The sequence below is a fragment of the Neopelma chrysocephalum genome, unplaced genomic scaffold (genome assembly GCF_003984885.1).
Source record: "Neopelma chrysocephalum unplaced genomic scaffold, ASM398488v2 Primary Assembly neopelma1_24, whole genome shotgun sequence".
Classification (NCBI taxonomy): Eukaryota; Metazoa; Chordata; class Aves; order Passeriformes; family Pipridae; genus Neopelma; species Neopelma chrysocephalum.
The window spans coordinates 40,219,891-40,241,763 of record NW_020897693.1 but is presented as its reverse complement, the minus strand read 5'-3'; the positions used below and the strand labels follow the sequence as shown (position 1 = coordinate 40,241,763).

The following is a 21,873-nucleotide window of genomic DNA, read 5'->3' as shown; positions in this document are numbered from 1 at the left end:
TATTTTTACTGCTCTTACAGAGCTAACCAAAATTAGCTAGCAAGATTCAACACTGCTTCAACCACTTTCAAGTGGTCAAAGCTAGCCTTAACATTACTTTATGAGATTTTAGTCTCATATCTCAAATATGAGTACGCAGGAGCAACTAGCACATGGTAAAGGCCACAAACTTCTTTCTGCTCCTCCATTTCACTGTGCTAATAACCAAAGGTATTAATGACTAAGGGTTCAGTTACATCTCAGTAGCAGAAATAGCTGCATCTACAAAACCTAACAGAAGATAAGTTATAGAGTGAGAAGACAGTTTTGATTAGATTATATATACTCTAGTGTCATGCAGATGGAAGTCATAGTACATTTTTATAGTATACCATACACAATTAAGTATCAGCAAGTGGCATGCTTAGGATTTCAGGATGAAAACCCCATTACTGTCTTTCAAAGAAAACCAATGACTAAGATTTCAAAATCAAATAATAAGTGTTAAATAAAGGTCACCAGCATCTAAAAGACATACCAAATGAATTGGGACATCGCATTTAAGGAAAGGTGTCACACCACTGCCTGCAGCCACCAGACTCTCTTGGAACTCAGAGCACAGCCATTTGGACCCATCAGCTCCCATTGAACCAATGCTTGAGAACTGTCCAACAAGAGGCCAGGATTCCTGTGCTGGTATTGACAAAGCATGCTCCTTCAAAAGCTAGTGAGGGGAATTAAAACACTGTTAGACTTCAACAGGCAAAGAATACCTTTATTGGTTTGATATCACTTCTGATATAATAAATATAATTCACTTCTGATAATGAAAGAGATTAACATTTATACTACATATTTAACTTTGCAATAAAAAAAAAAAAAAATTATCAGGCTTTCCAAATAACCCACTTCAAGAAAAGATTAAACATCACAAGTTTTATCCAAAAGCACTAAAGCTAACCATTAAATAACAAGTGAAAAGAATATTAGAAACTCTTTCTAAAAACATGAAACATTAGCTTCAGAAGTCACAACAACTTCACTAAATATTTTTTATATTTGGTGGTTGTTGGCCATAAAATTCCTCTCATATTATAGCCTCAGCTACAACAGAAGCCTACAATAAGAAGAGAAAAAAGAACAATTGAAGACAAAAGTGAAATAATCCTTTTAGTAGAGTTCTTTAGCTGAGAATGGAATTTAAAGTCACATTAAAACCAGATGGATATAGGCACATATTAAATTCTATGTAGTGGCTACCTTGACCCCTCTAGAGAGATCACATAACTAAATAGCTTCAGCCATGAGTGTAGTATCATCAGGACTGTCTGCATGGGTACTTAAAATATTAACCTTTTTAAAATCACAGAAACATTTGCCACAAGACCACCTTTACAGGCTTTTTCTGTTTTATTTTGTTCTCATTTTGTGTTTAACTAGGCAAAAAACATGGAAGACAACATGTACTAGAAAGGACAAGCTCTTAACAAGCAATGGGAAGTCTAAAAGAGTAAGTTAGTGTCACAAGTCATGTGATACATAAACATTTTGTATGCCACAGAAGCTTGCCATGGACAGGATTAGAGCTCCATGTAAAAGTCATGACAGTATTCAAAATAATGCCACTTTAGCAGGAGGTGCAGGTTGAAAACTCTCCAATTATCAGAGGCCTTTAACAGATAATGTGAAATACATCATCTAATTCTAAAACACAACAAAAAAAACAACCAAAAAACACAACAATAAAGAAAACCAAACCACAACAAACAAGAAGGGTCCCTACAAGAGATATGCAATCTTGTATGAAGATTCACCATTATGGCTTATCTAAATAATCACAGAATCATTTAGGTTGGTAAAGACCTCTAAGACAGTAGGGTCCAATCATTAACATAACACTGTCAAGTCCATTACTAAACCATATCCCTGAGTGCCACATCAATATGCCTGTTAAATACCTCCAAGGTATTTAACACCACCACCTCCCTGAGCAGCCTGTTCCAATGCCAACCCTTTTGGTGAAGAAATTTTTCCAAATATCCAATCTAAACCTCACCTGGTGCAACTTGAGGCTATTTCCTCTTGTCCTATCGCTTGTTATTTGGGATAAGATATGGCCCCCACCTTGCTACAACCTCCTTCCAAGTAGTTGTGGAGAGCAGTAAGGTCTTCCCTGAGCTTCCTTTTCTCAAGGCTAAACACCCCTAGCTGCTCCTCATTAGAACTGTGCTCCAGACCTTTCACCAGCTCCATTGCCTTTCTCTGGACACACTCCAGCATCTCAATGACCCCTCTTGTAGTGAGGGGCCCAGAACCGAACACAGGATTTGACACGTGACATCAGTGCCAAGCACAGAGGGACAATCACTACCCTGGTCACAATAACCACACTGTTTCTGATAGAGGCCAGGGTGCCACTGGCCTTCTTGGCCACCTGGGCACACTGCTGGCTCATGTTCAGCTGGCTGTTGACCAGCAACCCCAGGTCCTTTTCCACCACACAGCTTTCCAGCCTCTGCTCCAAGCCTGTAGCGCTGCATGGGGTTGTTGTGACTCGAGTGCAGGACCCAGAACTTGGCCTTATTGACCCTCTAGACAATCAAAACTCTAACATGCAGGGCTACCTGTGATGACCCGACAGCCTCTCCTTCCTTGCCTACCCTTTCTAAAGGGTTTATAGCCATCCACTGCAGCACTCCAACTGTGTGAGTCATCTCACCATGCTTCTGTGATGGCAACTATGTCAGAGTTTTCCTGCTGCACAATGACTTCCATTTCCTCCTGTTTGTTGTCCATGCTGTGTACATTGGTGCAGATGCACTTCAGTGGGACTATTGATCCTGCCACCTTTTTGGAGAGAGAAGCCCTAATTCCTACATGACCATTCTCAGGCACTTTCATGATTTCTGACACACTAATAAGTCTTGTGTCTTTGCTGCTAAATGGATGTCCATCCCCTACCTCCACTGAGACAGCAGACTGAAGGACCTTGTTAGCACAGTGTCCCTCAAACACTGGTGTGTTTGAGCTGCTCCAGGCTTATTTTTAGTGAGCCTGGTTTTATCCTTTCACCCATTCAAATCTAGTTTAAAGCTCTTTCAGTGAGCCCTGCTAAGTCCTGAGCATAGGTCCTTTTTACCCTTTGAGACAAGTATATACATCCTGTCTGTCGCCAACAGGCTTGATGTCACATATACTGACATGACCAAAAAACCCCAAAATCCAGCAAAAAACCCAAATAGGGGACAGAGTGGGTGTAAAAAAAAAAAAGTCCATGTTTCTAATTATTTAGTTGATATAAAAATGCAATAGAAAAAAAAATAATCAAGATCTTAGCAATGTAGTGGAATATAACTAAAATCTTGACCGAACTGATGACATTTGCTATGTATAAACTGGTTTTTTATTTGATTGGTTTATTGCCAGCTCATTAGAGAAAAAGAAACTGCAATAAACCTTAACATTCAAGTAATAAAACATGCCTACTCCCTATGTGCAGACAAGTCTCTATGTCAACAAATCTTTCCTCAGTTAGTGCTTTTGAAAAAGGCTACATTTGGATCCCAGTCACAGAAGACTGGATTTTGACAGTGTCACTCTTGCTAGAAACACCAACAGCTGACAGGAAGTCATTTGAGTTACACTGACTCCTCAGGTATCTGTAAGCACATGACAAGACCACAAGCTGACCATGGAAATAACTCCCAGGAACACAATGCACAAAGTCTACACTGTCATAAGTTGCAAGCTTATGTATGTTATTGCTAACTTAAACTGTAACAATGTATTAAAAGACTGAAGATCACAGCTGGAAAGGAACTCAAGCATGCCCTCCCAAATTCTATTTACATTTGAAAGGACATTAACAAAAAAGGTTACAGTTTTGGTACCTTTCTGAGCCTAAGATGACCCCACTTCTCTTTATCACTGCCTTGATACCGTCCAGGGGTAGAACCAAGAAGAAACACTCTACAGAAAGAAACAAAAAATCCCGAAGTTATTTGTAGATCTGGAGTGGTTTGGTTTGGTGAAGTAGCAAGGTATTAAAGTAAAACCTATCAGCAAGATTGAACATAGAAGTGCAACCAGAAATATTTAATCTTTCTCACAGAATTTACAATACAAAGAAAAGTATATTTTCAGCTGTATAATTATTATTAGCATCCTGTGTGGCTGTCATGCACCACCAGGATGTTAACAGCATAGACAACAACTACACCTATTTCTTTGTATAAAAATGCAGAAGACAGACAATGTTAGCAATAAACACAAAGAGCTTATTTGACACATTACTGGGCACATAATTTTGAGAAAAGCCACTCTACTGCTGCATCCAAATCAGCAGATTCAGGTATGAGTTGTCATTTGGGCACCCAATAGTTCAGATGCAAAGTACAGCTCTTTTAACCATCTTCCTAATAATGGTTTAGTAACCTGTTTGACTTTACCCTGAAAACAGGGAAGAGACCTGCCCAAAGTCACAACAAACATAGGCTTTAAGAAGCTGTTCCCTACTGCATCTCATGCCTAGCTTTATCCATGAATGAATGTCCCCTACATATTTCATAGGGCAAGGAGTTGATCCTTACTCTAACAAGTGACTCTTTCCTAGACCGTGCATAAACTCACATCAGCTAGGGCTCAGCTCATGTGGCCAAGCTCATGAAGATGATAAATTCAATCAGAGCAGCAGCTCAGGCTGTTAGCTCTCCTGATTATAAAGTACATACTTTTTTCTTCACCCCCCTTCAATCTTGTATGACTCCATGTAAACAAAAAAGCATTTTTTCATGTATGAACTAGACAAGGTTTCAGACTCTATTTTCACTGCAGTTTATGACCATTTTCAGCTTTTTCAGCTTTACTTTTCAACAATTTTTATCAGCTTATAAAACTGCAATTAAGTCATCAAGACACACTTTCTGAACTAAGGACCCATATTTCAGTGGAACTGCAAGATGTATCTATTAGAAGTAAATTTGAGCAACCTGAATTATTTTAAGCAGTATCAGCAATGTGATATTAGAGAAGACTATTTCAAGACCAAGTAGACACAACATTGCATACCAGACTCAACTCATGCCTGTTACAGGCAAAATACTATATATATGCATGTGGATTGAACTTCGCCTTACAATTCAGAAGCCTCTTCTTACTCTCCCCATTAAAGTAACCTTTACATATATGATTGTTTTTACATGACAAACCAAATACCACACAGTGTTTTCCACTGGTAATTTCACTGGAGTAAATATTTAAGTCAGACTGTCTTAAATGAAACCAAATCCTTACCACTTTACAGTTACCTTCTGTAAAGTTACTGCTGGTGCACCTTTCTTTCTTCCTTCCTTTAAAATTCATGCTTATAAAACTAGAAGTGGGTCAATTTGACATAATCTATACAAGACATATCTAAAAAACTGTGTGAAGTTAGAGTCATATTTGAACACTGAAGCCTGAAACAAGGTAAGCTTACAAAACAAACTCGGGGTCTAATAGATTCTAACAGAGATATTCAATTTTTGAGAAAAAAACCTTCACACATGCAAGTTACTAAGAACACAATATGTACCTTGTCTCTGATAAGTCATGTTCTTGAATCAGATCTATCCATTCCTTGAGTATAGGAGAATTGTAAGCCATCAAGTAACTTATTAGGTCAGATTTAAAATTAGTTTCAGATTCACCGGCAGAACCTGTTGCTCCCTTAGGCAGCCTTGGATATAAAGGGCTTAGCCATATTCTAAAAAAAAAAAAAAAAAAAAAAAAAAAAGCCACATAAACAAGGACACCACACATCAACATATGGTTTTAGTAAGTGATTAAAGTACATATGAAGGTCCTAAACAAATACTAGAGAGATTTACTGTGATATTTACTATAGTTGACTTGCCTTTACAGCTACAGAATCACCATCTTATACTCAAAACCAGAAAACTAATACTTTCAAATGAAAACAACCATCTCAATATTTATCCACAGTTTTCACCTCTGTTAAACAGGCCAGGATCAGACTTAGCAACCATTAGTCCTTTTATCAACATTTTCTGTAGGAATAGGACACTGCAATGCATTGTGCTAAACTCCTGGTTCGTGCAATTATAAAGGAAATCACCAATTAAAGCATGTGAAAGTTTTGCATAGTTTGAAGAGTAGCCCACAACGATAAGCTGCCTCTCCAGAACTTCCATCAGAATAAAATAAGACGGGCACTACACAGGAAAAACATTTAGCATTTCTTTCCAGTCACACACCATTGGAGCCATGGAAACCAAAGGTTCTGCATTATCAACTTTACAATGTGTTGACACTATCCTTTGAAATTCAGAAATCGATAAAACAGAGAAGACAGTGAATCACCACATATCAGTGATACTGCACAATAGTGCAGTATGCAAAAGCTAAAAAGAAAAATATTTTTCATGTTTGACAAGTAGGGAAACTTGTTAAGTATCCCAAGTAGGTATTTTCATGCTTTCTTAGCTTTCTAAGAAGCTAACTGCCACAAGATACTAAAGCTGCCTCTAAGATTTAAAGGCAAAAAAAAAAATCAGTGGCTATTTTTGCCACTCAAAAACCTCCAGAGCTTGCCTCAGACAAGCAAAAAGCCTCAAAAACCCTGCCATATTTAATGGCAGCAAAATGGATGCCAAAGCGATGGTATCTTCTGAAAAGCCATTTTCAATTAGTTTGAAGAAATTTTATACCCTGATTTACTAAGGTGATCTAACTAAAAAAATGCTCCCACAAAACCAGTCAAAAAACAAGAGGCAGAGGAGCTTTATATTACTATATATTTATAGTAATATATTTATTTATATTTATTTATTAGTCCTATTTGTAGTGCTCTAAACAAAACTATGTCCCAGGCTGGTCAGCAAGTTTAAAAACTTCTACAAAGAAAATAAAACAGGAAAAAAATTCCTTCCAAGGAAAGAATACTGGGTAGATACTAGGTTAACTACTGTATTATGGAACCAGTAGTGCCCAACATTTATCAGGTTACATTCTGCAGAACATTTGCACATTCATAAAATTCTTGAAGTATTAAGATAATTTTTAAATAGCTGCTTCAGATCTATATAAAGAGTACTTTATAGCTAAGAAGTTTTTTCATGAAAAAACAGAATGGCATAATAAAATTTTATATCAGTCAGATCAGGTTTAAGCTAACAGCCAACTGGGTACGTAATTTTGTTTACAACAGGAAGCAAGCAGAGTTCAGGCTCAGACAGCTACCAGCATTCTAGGTTCAATTTTTTATTTTTTTCTTTAGAACAGCTCTATCTTAGGAGTCCAAGACTTTAGCACTAGATCATCTGACCTAGTATCCCATCTCCAGCAGCAGCAAATACCTACAGAAAGTAGTAAAGTAAACATACACCTGCTAGAGATTGTTGCTTACCCCTGAGTTTTCTGGTGCCAATCTTCAGCGATAAGATTGGACGTATGAATCACAACTCGAAGACCTTCTTCATATAACAACAACATCATTTTCCTTTAAAAAAAAATACAGAACTCTTCATCTATTTTAAGTACACAGAATAGGAGATAAATTAACAAGTCACTAAAATGCTTCAGGATAATGTTTTTTGAAAAATTTGTTCTGCACCATGCAAGCACTTAGACTTCAATCCATGCGCAGGCCAAGCTCACATGGCAGTCATTAGAACGTCCTGATATATTTTATTCTAGAGTACAGCTTAACATTTCATGCAACACCCACAGCAAAAATCAATACTTGCAGAACACTTCCTATATTTGCAAAGTTCTTCAGATAAACTTATCCCTTTGCAGATAGTTAGAAAATTTAGGAACACTAAAAGACCTTTACTTATAGCTGAATTAATTGAAACCTAGTTCCTTACTCTTAAACTGAGAATTTTTATTTAAAAAGAAGGTGTGTAGGTAGCTAATCACTGGGACATCAAAAAAAGCTATTTATCTACCATAACTCTAAACTCAAGCTACCGCATAAAGAAGTTTTAAAACTAGTAACTGAGTTTAAAATAAACATCTGTATTTCTTGGTAACGTAAGTGCTCAAATTTTCATATACAAGCTTTCAATAGTTGTGTAGACAGCATATTCATATGGTCCCAAGGTATGAAACGGTTTCCACAGAAACCCATGCTCAAGAATAAAAGCCATAAGGAAAAACACTCTTATTCTCATTGCTGCCCCATGACAAGATGCAAATTGTATCAGGCTTGAACTTAGGCAAGTATTTATTCAGTAAATTCTGCTTTTAATGTTACCTGCACACACTTTCCTATGCTTACAGCAGTCTGCACAATATGCAAGACCCTGTAACCATAAAATAGTTGCCCGCATCTGTGTTATGCCTTGATCTAAGCACAACTGGAGTTGACAGTAAAATAAGTATTTTACAGCAAAATAAAGTGCAAGATTAAGGTATATAAAAGTGATAGCTGACTGAAAAACCACTAATCTCAAAAAAAGTCACTGAAATGTAATATAAGTTTAACATCATACAACCAGAATTACATGTAACTCTTTATATTTGATGGGGTGAAATCTGTTAAGTGTCCCCCTAAAAAAAGCTGTTTTATTACCCACCAGGATCCAATTTACTACTCTGCTAATCACTTGTTTTCCACCTGAAGTGGAAAACATTCAGAAACACACTACCCAGAATAACCCTTTAAAATACAGGGTTTAAAGAACTGCAGCATTTAGTATCCTTATCACTTATTTATGCCAAAGTGTAATTGAAGAAAAAAATCTAAAGTTGAACACACAAAGAATGAGAGTTGCTGCTTATACTGCTTAAGTGAAAATAAGCTAAAGCTTTAAAAATTATCTATTTGAAAGACAACCTCAATTCATTCTATGTCCCTCACCAAACCTGAGAGAAACAAGACTCCTTTTTTAAAAGCTGATTTCTTCTCTTTATCTGCATGTTTTTCTCCAAACAGGCAATGAGTTTGTCAGTATGCTTTCTGTCAGAAACACTAGCCTTTCAGATCAATGTTTTAATGTAATGTCATGTTTCATAAAACAAGTTATGCAAAAGGTTAACTGATTGAAAAATACTGCAGTATTTTTTACTGAAAACTAAACTGAAACCAAAATATCTTTGCTGAGATGTAAGATTGAAAGCTACAGATAAGAACAGATTTAATCTATAAAATTCCCTTTGTGACGCTTCTACAATATTAAATTCAAGTTTCTTCTTTGAGAAAACCCCCCAAATTCACTAATTTCCAGATCCTTCACATATCAACACAAATCAGTGTTGTGCCTGCCCTGCCAAGAGGCAAAACTGACTGATCAAGTCTGCATTACAATTTTGGCATTAAGGTGCAAGGCAAGAGCCAGGACCTGCAGTTCACGTGTCTTAGACCTGTTAGACTTCAACTGTCTAGCCTGCACATCTCGTATCTACCCAACAGCTGAACTGTTTCCTTAAACTGGAAGAATCCTGCCATCTCTAAATATAAAATGGTTATGGAAATTTTTCTTTAAGACTCAACAATTTCTATGAAACTCAGCTTTGTGGCAGACCTTTCTGCTTCATAGTGTTACTTACGTGTGGTGAGTTCCAAATGCAATATCCAGTTTAGCCTACAAAATTAAAAAGTTGATCATTAAGAATTTCTATTGTGCACTGCTTTCTAATTTTATTTCATTTCACTGCTCTCTAGTGGACAGATCACAAAACACATTATTTCCCCCCTCAGCACTTCTAAATGCAGTCTCCACTTTATACAAGCTAGACTTCAAATGGCACTCAATTTTTGCTGGAACTGCTCCAGCAAAATTTCTGCGTCTCTTACCAGCAGCATTTTCAGAAACAGCCAGCAGAAAAGGACCCGAGGTTCCTGCTAGACATCCAGATGAACAGGAGAGAGCGAGCAGCTCTTCTATGAACCCTGTGACATTTTTGTGGGCAGCTGTTCTATGCACACTTTTGTGGACTTAGGTATGTCCTTATGGTAGGCTAAGTCCAGGATCATTGTTACCATGTTCCTATAGTCCTGGTAAGTACATTCCTTAAAGATTAACAAAAAACTCTTGACTTCCCACATAAGGTGTGTCTCTTTTCATTCATAACAAGATTTTGAGTGCAGCAGATGGCTTAACTTCAACCAAAGGATGATACAGACATTAATTACCTGACAAAAGCTAATGTTCTCATAAGGCCGTGCTTGTGCAATCAGTTCAGCTTTGGATTCTCTCTTTTCACCATGAACTATCAGCAATGGCTTCTTCCTTAAACACAAGGAGATAACCATTGAAACATCAAGTGAATTAGCAATCAGCCTAAACCATTTCTTCACGTAGCTATGACTTCTGGCCCCTACATTGGATAACCCAGCAGAAAGATGGCACTGAAATTTATATGCCTTGTTAACTAACTCACAATAGCAGTAACTACAATTGAACCTCTAAGAAAAAGACACTAGAAAATTTTAATGGAAAAAAAAAAGGAAAACAGGAAGCATGGAATAAAGCAGATGCCAAAACAGGAGCTATTAATACAAGATCTTGAAAGGAATTCTTATCCCTATAGCTGGAAATGGACAAATGAAAGTTCTCAAAAGCACTGATATACACAGTGGGGATCTAAGACAATTTAGAAACTGTCATCTTAGAGAGAAGATGGGAAGAATGATAGGGAAAAGGAGAGGGCTAGGTCTATTCTGGCAGTAGTTTGGTGTTCACTCCCTAGAACTCAACTTCTGATCCTGACAATTGGATCCAATCCACAGGCAGGGAGTGTTGCCTCCCTGGGGCCCAATTAAGACACATCACCAGGAAATTTCCCAGCCTAGTATGGCCCACTGATTATCACCCACTACTGGTTTTCCAGCTGCATACTGATGACAATTTTCTGACATAGGTAGTTGAGGATCCCAGAAGGAATAGGGTGCTGCTCGACCCACTGTGGTCCCTTCCAACCTTACCCATTCTGTGAACTCTGGTTCTACTGCATTTCCAGTAAAATGAAGAAAAAAGTATAGAAAAATGCACATTATACACTCACTTCATCTGCAGCAGGTTGCAACTACCAGAAAGGAATTTCAAGCAAACAAGAACTGCTTTCATGACAATATCTATCAACTCACTATGTCATAACCACACCATCATCCTGATACTTTTCATGTAATTTTCTTGTGCCCTTCCTACACTCTCCTTTCTCTTGCAATATCTGGCTCTTGACTCAGTAAACTGTAAGGGCAAAAAGCTTCTAACTCCATCTTTATAGGTCATCTACTGCACTGTCACTGTGGCCCACAATGGAACCTCCCAAATGTTAACTAATAAAAATAAAAAACCAGCTATACTGAACTCTGACCATTTAACAGTCTTGGAAAAAAAGCCAAGAAATCGATAGAGAACTACAACTGTGGAATAAGAGTAGAAAGAAAACCAAGAGTCTATGCATATACAATTGGTAACAATAATTTGCAACTGCAAACAAGTGCTCATCATTCACTTACAACACGAACCTGTATGAACCAAATGATCTGGGAACTGCATAATTTCATCTTCATAAAATAAACATACCTGAATTCCTGTGGATACTGTCTTACAAGCCATCCCACATCTATACAGTAGTTAAACTTGCACATAAGAAAAAGAAAACAGACTCATTAAAAAGGAAAAGCAGTTTGTTAAAACACTGAACTACAGTAAAAAACCTTCTTACGTAAAGTCATCACGCAACACTGCTTGCATCATATACAGCATGTTCTAAAACCAAGTGTATTTTTTACTTTCACATGTTTCTTTTATTTCTCTTGACAATTTAAGAATGAATTCAAGTTTCTCAAAAGCATGTGTTAGTGGTCATAAAATTTAACATGCAGGAAAAAAGGAATCTATGCACATAATGTGAAAGCTTTGGTTCAAGGATCATCTCTTTGCCATGTTCTTATGCCACGAATGACAGCAAAAGCTTCTAGACAATAACAAAAATATCATTCCTAGACTGCAAGGCAGTTTTTTTTCTTCCTCAAAAACAGGAAAGAGAAAGTAGTCCTATAATTGCCTAAATTCTAAAGCAGAAGGTGGGATGATTTTTATGTTTCAAGAAACTGCTGAACAGTCGAAAACATTTAGAATCCCCTCTGTACTTTAACAAAGTTCCCTGCTAATGTCAGCTACATGGTACAAGCATGGATTATCAAGTTTAAGATTAATTAAGTGAAACAAGCAAGTCAAATCAGTTTGGCAACCAGGAAACTCACCTGGGCAGAAGATATGAGAGTCCCAAAAAGAGGAGACAAAATATCTATTAAAAAATATTAAAGTATAATTAAATTAAAAAAAAAAAAAGGTTAAAGTAAACATTTTGCATCTTGAACAGCTTGATAACTACCATAGCACAAGGCCCAGATTGTTCAAAGATTTGGTGTAACAGAGGCTCTCACAAGCGAGATTACTTATCTGAGTATTCAAGTCACTGTTCTCCACTGAATCACTTAGGGTCATATGCTTATAAAAAGCATTAATACTTTTAAAGCAGAAAACAAGTTTAAAAAATTGATTAGGAAAAAGTCCAGGATCATATTGAGAAAGGGACAAACTACTCTCTCCCCTATAGAATGGGCTTAAAGAACTGTGGCAAGGTAGCAGCAATAATGGCATAGTTAATGCTTATTTGTCTGTTGCAAACTGATTATAGGATATGTGTATCCATAGTTCATTCATGGTAACACAGGAAACTAATCCAACTGAGGATTTATAACCTCAACAACTGAAGCACAGCACCAAGTTGAAAACATACCCTATAAATACTTGCTAGGATGGGTAAAATATTTCATGCCCTAGCTCTACAGAAATCTGGTTTTGCAGGTTAAACAAAAAATACTGCCTACCACCTCAACTAATCACCTAGTAGAAATTATAAGAGAGGACAAGCCAAAAGCCCCAATACATTCATAAAGCACATAAAAACATACAGCAATAAAGCAACTTTGGTCTCTCATACCAGCTTGCATCAATAATCAGTGCTCATAGGGAGCACATGAGATTGAAGGAAAGTTACAACCTAATTTTACAGGTCTTTGGTGATTTCTTCTCCTTCAAAGAACGACAATTTTTTTCTGCCCCATTTTATTGTATTTCTGTGCATAACTCTCTTATTAATGCCTGCTTCTGATTCTGTCTCGTGATGCAGGAGATTTCATTTCTGAATAAGGGGATCCTTACAGGTGTACAAGGCTCTTCCCCCCTATATCAAACTACAACTACAGAGCAATCCTGAAGCATCAGTAATGTAACACCAAACACCTTGCTCCATCTTGACTTATGTTCACTCCCAATTGAATTCAAATGGACCCATAAATCCCAGACACTGATGTTCAGAAGTACTGCATCAAGTAATAGCAAATTACTAGATCCAAATCCCTCAGCAGCATGAAGGCAAGTGCAAACAACTACTCAGGGAGTTAGGCATCCAAGAGAACCATCCCTATAACTGCCATGAAGACAAGCAGTTTTCCCCACATTAACTCATAGGGAAAGCAGCAATAAGAAACACATTTGAATTACCTTGGCTAAATACACATTAGATTTGTGCAGCATAACTCAGAAGTTACAACCACGTATAAGCAAATAATGCTTTATTATACTTCTAGAAGACAAAAGTCCAGATAAGAGAACCAATTCCTATAAACCTGCATATTTAGAATATGAAACTTCAGCTACACCAAGAAGTACACGAATTTAAAAATACCCACAAACTAAAGCATGCTCTTGCTTTCTCCCAAAAGCCCACTTCTGTACAAGCCACTTGTTCACCTTTTATGTGCAGGGCTCCAGAATTATAACTCTGTTCAATTCCACTGACTTTAGTGAGAAAAAACCTGAAGGGATTCCCTCCATTCAACAAATCCCAGGTATCTTGAGCTTCACTGGGTGTTTCATTATATTCCTCTGCTTTCAAATTCTCTGAGAGTTTGTCATCTTTGCAAAGATTCAGAGGCTCCTCTTGGGGCACATCATATTTTTCTTCTTTCACTGTTTCTCTGGAGGCATGCTTTTCCTGATCTTCGGGCTCTTCATCACTGCTAGAAAGACACCAGCCTAAGCCTTCTTGGCTAGTTCTCTGTTTTGCTGCTGGAGGTATTTCTGTAGAATGACTTTCATCAGTGAGCTTCAAGGGAGAAGCTTTTCTCTTGTGAGCAGCTTTCCTAGCTTCAGAGCATGGATATTGTGGTTCACTTGTTCTACCACGTGCAGCATCCGGTAATGAAGATGTAGATGGTTTTTCACTATCAGAATCTTCCTCTGCACTTTCATCACTGCTGGATACTGTCCATTTACCATGTGCGCTTTCCTGAAGCATGTTTCTATGGATTAGAAAACAAAACACTGAACAAAAATAGTGCATTTTTGCTATGCTCAAGTCCGTTTCCCTTCCTGGCTCCCATTTGTTCATTATTAAGGAAGCGTGCTTCTATATTTAGCAGAACCTCCGTGCTCTGGAAAATTTCGTAGTGTACAAGGCTTACTTGTTTCTGTTCCCAGGAAACAAAGAAGCACGTGCAATGGGAGCAACCATGAAACGGGACGCACCTAACGTGAAAAGTCTGCACACGGAAGGCGGGCTGGCATAGGGGAACCTACGGGAAAGCACTCCATAAGTCAGAGCAGTGATTTGCACGATGCGGGCATTTCTCATACCAAACCTAAGGCTGAGCCATCCCGCCCGCTCTGCTGGGAAGACACGGGGCCGGGCCGGGGCCGCCCTTTCCGGCTGCCTCCGCGGGAAAACATCTCGGGAGCGGAGCCCGGGACAGCGGCCTCCCTCCGCCACCCCCATGCCCCGGGCGGCACCACCCGGCCCCAGCCGCCCCCACCGCCCAGGGCCGTGCGGCCGCGGCTCCCGCCGCCGCTCCCCGGGCACGGCAGCGCCCGCGGCCGCCGCCGCCGGCTGAGGGGACGCGCGGGGCACGGCGCCAAAGGGCCCCGTCGGCCCCTCCCGGCTCATCGCCTGCCCTGCCCGCCGCGCTCCGCCGGCACCGCCACTCACCGCCCGCCCGGCGCCCCGGCAGCGCCCGCAGCCCGCGATGGGGAGCGAGAGCAGGCCCCGGCCCGCCTTCCCCGCGCAGCCCCGCCCCGCCTCCGGGCCGGTGGCGCACGGGAGCTGGGGGCGGTCGGGCTGCGCCAAGAGGCTACAGCGGCAGAGCAGGCGCGTCTCAGTGACCTGGATTAATCTAATGAGACTTTATTTGGCTTAAATATTAGCTCAGGGCAGGTGCAGTATTTGCATAATGGTTCATTCAGCGCGGTGTTAATCAGTGTGTCTGAAGTGCCCCGCTAATGAGACAACTGCGCGAGGAGTTCGGGAGGGAGCAGGTGTGACATTAATCAGAGGAGCGCGGTCTGCATCAAAGCGCGCTCGGGCTGCCGGAGCGAGCTGTGTGAGCGTTTGGTTCGCGTTACCCTAATTTATTGTAAGCTTGTGACTGCAGTTAACAAATTATGTAAGTGCCAGCAGTAAAATCGCCAAGATACACTGAGAAAAGCGTTCAGTGAAATTTCAACTGCTCTGTGTAATTTTCTTGGTGCTTTTCTGCAGAGTTGTTAGTAATAGTTTTTCCTGAAACCCTCCGAGGATGTACTCTTCACTACTGTAAGATTAAATTCTGTATTATGAACCCTTGCTGAAGGTCTTCTGGGGGAAAATCTCTTAGGAGAGTTGCATGTTTTTGTATGTAATGTGCATAGTCTCTAAATATAGACTCTGGAAACAGTATTTGTTTTCTAGAAGTACTTAAGAAGGCTGGATGGCTTCTGACTCTGCTGGCACTCCACTCTCTCTTCATAGTTCCTGTCTACATAGTGCTGAGAATTAAAGCTACCTGGCATTTTTTAAGAAACAGTTTAAGAGCTTGCAGAGACAAATTTAATGTAATTTGTTTTCTAGGAGTCTGTACTATGCATTCTAAGTTTGCAAAAAGCCTTTTTATTGTAAGCGTGTAAAACATAGAAGTAGGATAAACTTTATTTTAACTTTAAAATTGAATGGACTCGGTCCATTTTCAGCTACTGGAACAGAGTAGATAAATAGAGTTCTGACAGAGATGTGACTAACCTTTAATAATTTATTTATAGCATAATTAATTCAGCAGGTGCGTATTTTATTTTTCCTATAACAATTACCCAAAGTAAAAAAATATTAGTTTAACTTTATTGTTTTTAAAGCAAATCACTTTCTTTTTTTAGCTTTTTAAAGCATGTGAGGAAGATAGCAAAGGCTATTTAAGCAGAGAAGACGTTAAAGTCGCTCTAGTAATGTTTTTTTGTTAGAAACCCTCAAAGGTATTTACTTTTTCATCTATGTTCTGAAGATCCAGATGTCTCACAGAATACTTACAGATTCTAAAGTAATTTTCTTATCTGCAGATATTTATTTCAGAAGAAAATAATCAAACCCCTACTTCTCCTGCTGCAGAGGGTGGTGAGGAGAAGGATGTACTGTATTTCATATGTGTACAAAATATATTAAATAAATGACTCACTGAGCTTGTTGTTGATCGATTTTTGGTTTTTAATAGTGGTACACTCCATTTCTTTACTCAGTAGTTTCAGTCGATGTGAAACTGACACATGTTCTAATAATAATTATGTATTCTCAATAATATATCTGGCTTAAGTTTCAAGTAACAGTTGGGCATTTTTTGTCTTGACTTCTCAAATGTAAACCTACAGCTCTACAAAAATGTTAACAAGAAAAAGGTTAATTGAGAGAAATAATGTGTTTACGTACAGGAAAATATTGGATAAATTGTATGGCTTGATGTAGTTTTGGAAGTTATGTTTCTACTCAAGTGAATGGAAAAAGAGTATGAAGAACACACATGCAAGATTTCAGAATAAATACATTATGATTGTGAGTTTATCTTTCTGATGGCATGTCAATACAAACTTGACTGTAAAGTATATTATATGGATAAAGTATGTATAAAGTAGAAATGATCATTCATGTTTCTTTTCCAGCTTGAGAATCTTCTTCACCAAGGACCACTTGGGACTTATTATTATTTTTTTTTTACCTAAATACATATTTTACCAAAATTGTCTTAACAAAGTCATAAACAAAATTACATCTATGATAATTTAAAGTAAAACTCACAGAAATATTTTAATGAACTTTAATGAACTTGATACATTTCAGCTGTGGGTAAACATTTTCTCAATAAACTATGGCCAGATCTAAAAATGATAAAGACTTCTGACATGAGTCTTAACTGCTGAATTACGAATCTGAAAACACTCAGCTTCCCATTATCTGTCTTCTCCTACTTATTTTTACCTTCATCTAAAAATTAACTGTTCTGTCAAATTCCCTAGATGTTTCTCCTAGCAGGAGTGCTCAAAACATGCTTAAGGCATTTAAACAGGAGCAGATTCTGTGCATAACTCACTTATGGCACCTCTTTGGAAAGAGAGTAGAAGTAGAGGACTCCTGGGGAAAAAGGAGTTGCAGGTTTAGTTATTTCTTCCTGAAAAAGTGCCAAGTCACACCTGCTGTGGCTCTAGGCACTGCCGTGACCACCTGGCTGTTAGACCATTTTGTCGTGCAGCTGCACAAAAATTAATTAAATGTTTGTCCTAGGACTGATTCTGTCATCTCATGGTTTTGCTGGCTCCTTATGTGGGCCCAATTCCAGCAACTGTTGCTCTTTACCCAATGACTGCTCATTGTGAAGATCCCTAAAAGATCTCTGGGGAGGCAGATACTTTTTTTTGTGGCTTTTGCTAACATGCATTAGCTATGGTTTATGGCACGGCCACAGGTTTTGCTTTTACTGGAGGTTAGGCCCTGTATATATTCCTTTCAACATTTGTGTGCTTTTTAATCTAGTTCTGAGAAACACAACCCTCTCTGCAACAGAGAGGAACCAAATACAGATTTTGCAATCCTAAAAGTTGATTGTTAGGATCCAGTTCTTGAGCATGTTGTTGTGCATATTACTACATTGTCAAAATTATTAAAATCTTGGATTGTATTAACGTCCCTTTTAATTTTTTTGGAAGCTACTAAGAACAGCCCTGGAAAGAAGGGTCCTTTCAATTGCTTTTGCAAGAAATAGAGAATAGTGTGCACACATTGCTTCTTAAGGTGGAACTATTTCCTCAGTTATGCTCCGTACTAACATAATTTTTTCAGTAGAAACGGCAGTAACTTAGCATCATCAACTGCAATAAAGCAACTGAACTGTTAGTAAATTGTTGCTACATGGTTTTTTTGGTCATATTTGTATTTATTCCGTAAACTAAAAGTAATACTAACTTTACCCACTAGATGTCATGAATGAACTCTTTACTGGAAAACATTGGCCCTAAGAATTTGAATCCCATTCCTACTCCACTTAATTTTTCAAAATAATTTCGTTAAAACAATGCTGTATGATTTATAAAATATTACTTTAGTGTGGTTATTCATAGAGATTTTGAACTTTACTGAATGTTACTGTTTAAAATTAAGGCTTCTGAAGCAAATAACTGGGAAAGAATGAAAACAGAGGTTAACCTGATTGTTGGACTGATACTGTATGTATATTTGATGTAGTTGTTAGCATATAATTACAATTTCTGGGAACTTTCAACATTGTGGGAATCAAGTCTGTGGAACTTTTTTTTTCCCTCTGACAGTTTGATTCAGTGATCCTCTTTTCCCCCAAATTATTTGAAATGATCTAAAATACTCTCATGTTTCAGCAGCCATTCAGCTAACTAACTGCACATTCAGGTGTTGTGTTTCAAATGAAACAGGGACTGCAGGAACAGTTGTCATGAAAATATGTCATTTCCCCAGCTGAAGTTTCATTTCCCATACTGTTACATTTAGATCTAACTAAAAGCATTCTCTACCCTGTGCCTAGGAGGTCAGGCCCCTGGTGTCCAGTGTTTTTCTTGACCCAACTCTGTACCTTCACATGAGGTGCAGAGGTACAATATGAGGCACCTGCTGATGAAGAAAGTGCCAAAAGAAGTGCTCCTTGACATACAGAGTACAGAGGGCAGTCTGAACTCAAGGCTGCCTACAACTTCCAGCTGCTCTCCTGGCACATCTTACCAAAGCTTTCTAAACAGGGCTCCCTAGTCTATTTATACACCTGACATGGTCATGGGAAAAGTGTTGCAGGCCAAGTGGAACATGTAGCCTTAGGTTAACTGGTCATGGCGTTTTTGGCTTGTGCATTCTCCAGGGTGGAGTACACTTACGTTGCACTAGAAGCTGCTCAAATGTGGCCTCCTCTCATGTGAGTTGTCCCAGTTCTGAAACTATGTGCAGTCCTGAATTCTGATAATGCAAGTGCAAGAGTTTAGACTCATGAGCACTCAGTCATGTCAAAAAAAACTATGTAAATATAGCTCAAAGTTGACCTCTGTGCTTTCTTGGCTATGCACTCCCTTTCTGTCCCTTACATTGTTCAAAGATGTTTTACAGGGATCTCTTGGTCACCATTTAATTCAGTTCTGAAAAGTCAATTTTTAAAAAATTTGCTCTTATCATGTAATTTAGCTTATTACATTTCTACTATTAATGAATCTTGGTAACACAGTAATATTAGTATTAATGAATCTTGGAAATGCACTAATCAACACGTAAGTGTCACTCTAGGTATGCCTATGAGGTAAAGTTGTGAGGTAAGAACCTATTGAAAGATAATAAAGGAAATACAGAGGACGTAGAATGAAATTGGTTTGAGAATAGCTGTAGAAGCATAAATGATGCAAATATGTTTTTTTAGTTTCTTTGTCATTTTTTATTCTCTATCTTTTTGTTGAAGTTTTTATTTTAGACAGATTTACCAAATTAATTTTGATCCAACATGGCTTCAGTAAAAAGCTGGCCTCCAATCTGAATACTGAAGCAGAAATTTTGTTTAAAGGAAATAACAAATTTGGGGGCTGATGCTTTATGTATAGGGAACTCCAGTCTGTCTAAAGTTAAGTGCGTTTGTTTAAGCATACTGAGTTTAAGATTTGGGTATTGATTTGGACTCTATTAGGACTACATATATACTTAATTTACTGAACTAAATAGAGATGGTTTTATTTTAATTAGAATAAAGTATTTTATTACTTAAATGCCATAGATACTACTGTTGTGTAATATATGTGAATCAAGAAGCTGGTGTGTAGGATCTGGAGAATAAGTCCTATGAGGAGTGGCTGAGGGGACTGGGGTGTTTAGCCTGGAGGAAAGGAGGCTCAGGGGAGACGTTATTGCTCTCAACAACTACCTGGAAGGAGTTTGTAATGAGGTGGGGGTCGGTCTCTTCTCCCAAATAACAAGTGATAGACCAAGAGGAAATGGCCTCAAGTTGTGCCAGGGGATTTTCAGATTTAACAACTTCAAAACCCCGGCAGATATTCAGAAAAATTTCTTCACTGAAAGGGCTGTCAAGCATTGGAACAGGCTGCCCATGGAAGTGGTGGAGTCAGCATCCCTGGAGGCACTTAACAGACCTGTAGATGTGGTACTTAGGAACATGGTTTAGTGGTGCACATGACAGTGCTGAGTTAATGGTTGGACTAAACGATCTTGAGGATCTTTTCCAACTAAAGCGATACTGTGATTCTATAAGTGAGCTGACCATGGCTATGAAATAGATTTAATTTAGGTTTGTAGTATCTTTGGTGCTTGTGTGTTACATTTAGCTTGAACTTATTCTTGCCACTCAAAGTGACATTTCTTAAAAGCAAGATTATATTGATTAATGAGAGAGAAATGTAGTTAGTAATTTTTAGTGTTCAACTTGATAAGTAATGAAAGTTTCTATCAGTTTTTTTTTATACTGATCCACTATTACCTTGAAAAAATACTGCAGTCTTACACCACAGTTCAATAAATATCTCTTTCTGAAACAAGCTTCCCATTTATATAGTTCTGCTTGTTTTTTGTTGTCCTTGACCTTACCAATTGCACCTAAACTTCTGTATGTGGGGTCATGTGGCAAGTCTTACTGGAGAAATGATTCATATAAAAAGTGAAGTGGCAAAAAACTGTTGTTGTTTTTATCAGTAAGTTCCCTCTTCCCTTTTGCCACATGGCTCTACAAGTATTTGTATCAATATATTGGAAAGGCATTGTGGAGGCTGGTTCTGTTTATTCTGACGTTGATGCCAAAACCCGTGCTCATTAAACCACACCCGTACTTGTAAGTCTTTAATTTAGGCAACAAATACAAAATAAAGATTTTACTCAGGGTTTTTTTTTTCAACAGAAATACCATGTGAATGCGGTATTTGGTGTGAACCAAAAATAGTGAACTAAGATATAAAGACAGATTAATACCTAATTGGCTTTAACAGTTTTTAAGATGACATTTTGTTTGTTGACATAACTTTACATCCTGTTCTAGCTGCACATGAGTTTCCAACCCTCAAGATCAATGAATAGGCGGTACTCTATTATAGGAGTCATTCTATAGAAGGAAAATTGTATACTATAATTTTCTGGGCTCTTATGTTACTCTGAAAGAGGAGAAATAAAAGGATAGAAAGCTTATACTGCTTTTTATCATTTCACTTCCATCGTTATCCAATTGAATGGAAAGCTGTTCATGCAGATAAGTTCAGTGTGTTTGGGCAACCTCTGTTATTATAGAAATGGTGCATGTACAGAACCCAGCAGTTGAAAGCAGCAAGACTGTGTAATCCTGGAAACTGAGACTGTTATGGTTCTTAACATATGATTTTCCAAGAAGAAATAAGCAAAGAAGCACTGGAAATCTGTACACTTGGAGTTTAAGATTTGAATTGAGACAGCAGGTGGAGCTGAAGGAGTTGTGCTTTTGAACCACTGCAGAAAGAATAGGATATGAATGAATCAAAAGAAAGAAAAGTGCAGAGCTTTTGTTATGTTATTAGATAAAGGAAAAATTCCTGCACGATGCAGTCA

General features: G+C 38.2%; 1 protein-coding gene and 1 long non-coding RNA gene across 4 annotated transcripts in view; one reads left to right on the top strand and one right to left on the bottom strand.

The window, feature by feature from the left end:
• Positions 1-15,052, bottom strand: part of TDP1 (tyrosyl-DNA phosphodiesterase 1) — a 43,578-nt gene extending 28,526 nt beyond the window's left edge. For 2 of the 3 annotated variants that reach the window (XM_027673316.1, XM_027673328.1), the window contains exons 1-11: positions 14,986-15,052; positions 14,465-14,575; positions 13,752-14,302; positions 12,197-12,240; positions 11,514-11,569; positions 10,118-10,214; positions 9,532-9,566; positions 7,385-7,477; positions 5,552-5,722; positions 3,870-3,948; positions 518-703 (exon numbers count right to left, since the gene is read on the bottom strand). In XM_027673316.1, coding sequence (XP_027529117.1) covers positions 518-703; positions 3,870-3,948; positions 5,552-5,722; positions 7,385-7,477; positions 9,532-9,566; positions 10,118-10,214; positions 11,514-11,569; positions 12,197-12,240; positions 13,752-14,302; positions 14,465-14,514 — 1,362 coding nt within the window. In that variant the 5' untranslated portion in view covers positions 14,515-14,575; positions 14,986-15,052. The remainder of the gene's footprint in view (positions 1-517; positions 704-3,869; positions 3,949-5,551; positions 5,723-7,384; positions 7,478-9,531; positions 9,567-10,117; positions 10,215-11,513; positions 11,570-12,196; positions 12,241-13,751; positions 14,303-14,464; positions 14,576-14,985) is intronic. The other variant, XM_027673322.1, reaches the window with a different exon arrangement.
• Positions 15,053-15,304: 252 nt separating this feature from the next.
• Positions 15,305-16,414, top strand: LOC113962575. Its single transcript, XR_003532576.1, has 3 exons — positions 15,305-15,588; positions 16,182-16,277; positions 16,362-16,414. It is a non-coding gene; the product is annotated as an uncharacterized LOC113962575 (long non-coding RNA).
• Positions 16,415-21,873: the final 5,459 nt, after the last annotated feature.